The sequence below is a fragment of the Morone saxatilis genome, unplaced genomic scaffold, assembly GCF_004916995.1.
Source record: "Morone saxatilis isolate NCDOM2014 unplaced genomic scaffold, NCSU_SB_2.0 Contig11, whole genome shotgun sequence".
NCBI lineage: Eukaryota > Metazoa > Chordata > Actinopteri > Moronidae > Morone > Morone saxatilis.
The window spans coordinates 29,352,775-29,355,124 of NW_023339663.1; the positions used below are offsets into that span (position 1 = coordinate 29,352,775).

At 39.5% G+C, this 2,350-nt stretch overlaps 1 protein-coding gene across 1 annotated transcript; it reads right to left on the bottom strand.

Annotated features, from left to right (window-relative positions):
* Nucleotides 1-896: 896 nt before the first annotated feature.
* On the bottom strand, nt 897-1,079 carry LOC118343207 (cortexin domain-containing 1-like). Its single transcript, XM_035681966.1, has one exon. It carries the CDS (start codon nt 1,077-1,079, stop codon nt 897-899), a length of 183 nt encoding a protein of 60 aa, XP_035537859.1.
* Between the last annotated feature and the right edge of the window lie 1,271 nt (nt 1,080-2,350).

Below are 2,350 nucleotides of genomic sequence, written 5' to 3' on the forward strand. Positions count from 1 at the left end.
TAAGCTAACAAGTAACTCAATTTCAGACACTTTTTCCCCCTCATTTTGTCATGATTGGGCCCCTTTCATTCTTTGTTCTATTTTTCAATCATGTGACCAAGACTTTACAGGTTTTGTGACTTTTCTTCTTTATGTTTATCTTCTGCTAATTCGTCACTCCAGTCTGAACAGATGTAAAGGGAAAGTGCGATCAGTCGAGGATGGCGACCACTCGCCATTACTGATTGTGTTTGTTTGTCCAACAGGAATGTAAGGCAGCCCTGGGGCTCCTGAAGACATCTCTAGGTAGATACAAAAAGCCAAGTTTATGTGCTTTACTCTGTAGTTGTTCCATCAATGCAATCCCAGCAGCTCCCCACTTTCTTTCTCCTCCTAGTCAATCCATGAGTGGATAAAACAATCTTTATATTTCGTCCTCCCAACATGCGTCTTACCATACGTGTAGATTTCATGTTCATGCCTGTATGTATTTCTGTACTGTGAACTAAAATGTTCTGTATAGTACCAGAGACGGTGTTTCTACCTTTACCATGGCAGAATGCTCTGTGAGACTATAAAGAACCCTTACAGAACTGTTTCAGGAAGTATCAAGAACCCAAGAATGTGTATTCAAGCAAAAGAAGTTCACTCTTCAGAGTGTGAGTGTGTGAGTGTTTCTCCATCATTTTAGAATAACTAAAATACTCTAAAGTGGTACTCTTAAAAGAAAAATATTTAACATGTTTTTTTTTAATTTTGGAAGTGATTGGATTGTGATTTTGTCATTACGTTTTCATACAGAAGCCCTGCCTCACTACAGAATCCTTGAAGAATCTTTTTCTTGTGTGTAGACTTTGCTGGTTTGTCAAGTACGGTTGCCTGGAGAGGACACACATAATGCAGATGTACTGTACGTGTCAATCATCGAGGTGCTGCTCCTCCCATGTAGAGGTGGGGATTGCGCTGTAGGGGTCCATGATGACCTTTGCGCAGCGGATGATCATGGCCACCAGCAGCAGGCATAGGAAGGCAATGCAGGCCAGAGTCAGGCCCTGGTCCACGTCCACAAAGGCTGGCTCCGTAGTGCCCTCCACCTCCATGACTGCTGCTGTCTGCTGCTGCTGTCCTCAGACACGCTCACACACCCTGTTACCATCCTGAAGACCTGACTGGAGATAAGCAGAGAGAGAAAGAACATGTGATATGTTAATGTGGTGGACAGGGACTAAAGCCACAATAACATCACAGAAGCCAACACAAAATGTCCAGCATGCCTGAGGTCACATTCACATCACAGCTTTATGTGTCTTTCCGGCAAATGTGACTGGTGGTTTCCAGTCTCACAAGACTGTGATTAGAGTTCATAATAGCTCATTTTATACAAGAAATGGTCGATAATGAAATGACTACTTTGGGGACAAACATCATCACACATGAATACAAGTGGTCTCACTGAATCCACAGTCTCAGCTTTTATTCTGATTAATTCCAATACTGTTTATGGACCCCAGTATGCAGAAATATTCAGTGTGATCCAGTTTATACACAAGGCAAAAATAACATTCATTCTGCACCTCAGTCTAAAAAAAACTGTGATTTGTCTAAGTTATTGTCTGTATGGGAGCTGTCATATTGCATGCCTTACACCATAACTTTATGCTTTCACAAAACTGTTCCTGGTCACAGGGTGTTAGGTGTTGGGCTGATCAGACTTTAGGAAATTGCTGACTTGTCCTGGCTGACTCTGGCTCATATACTGTATTTCCTCAAATAGAAGCTATATTTGATATTATATATCTATTTACCTCAATTGCAGAGAGTAGCAGGCCTATATTAAGTCCCTGTTTGATAGTATAAGTATATTTGGACACCTTTTTTTTTTATTATGAAGCCTCCTTGTTTTCTGATCCGCTCCTGTTTGCACTGTTTGGGACCGGCTTTTACGTTTTTAATGACAAAGTTCATACTACACTGAAGTTTTTTGTATCGAAAAGCTAGACATTTAAAAAATACATTTCAGTTCTTGACTGGTCCAGCTGTCCTTCCTTCTTTTCCTTCCATAACTGATTCAGGATAAAGAATTAAATGTAGGCTTTGTAGAAAAATGTAGTCTACTTCATAGATAAATTTACAAACTGATATACTGAATAAACAGCCTAAAGACTTGGATTGGATAAAAATTGAAGGACTCTTTAAAAACAGATGCACTTCAATTTAAAGCTCACAGTACAAACTAACAAACAATAAAAATAAATAAAAAACACACAGTCCTCAACCCTTCGGCTAGTGAAACTTTAGTGAGTGTCTCTGTGGACAGCAAGAGAACAGTATAATAAGAATAAGAATAAGATAAGAATAAGATATTCCTTTA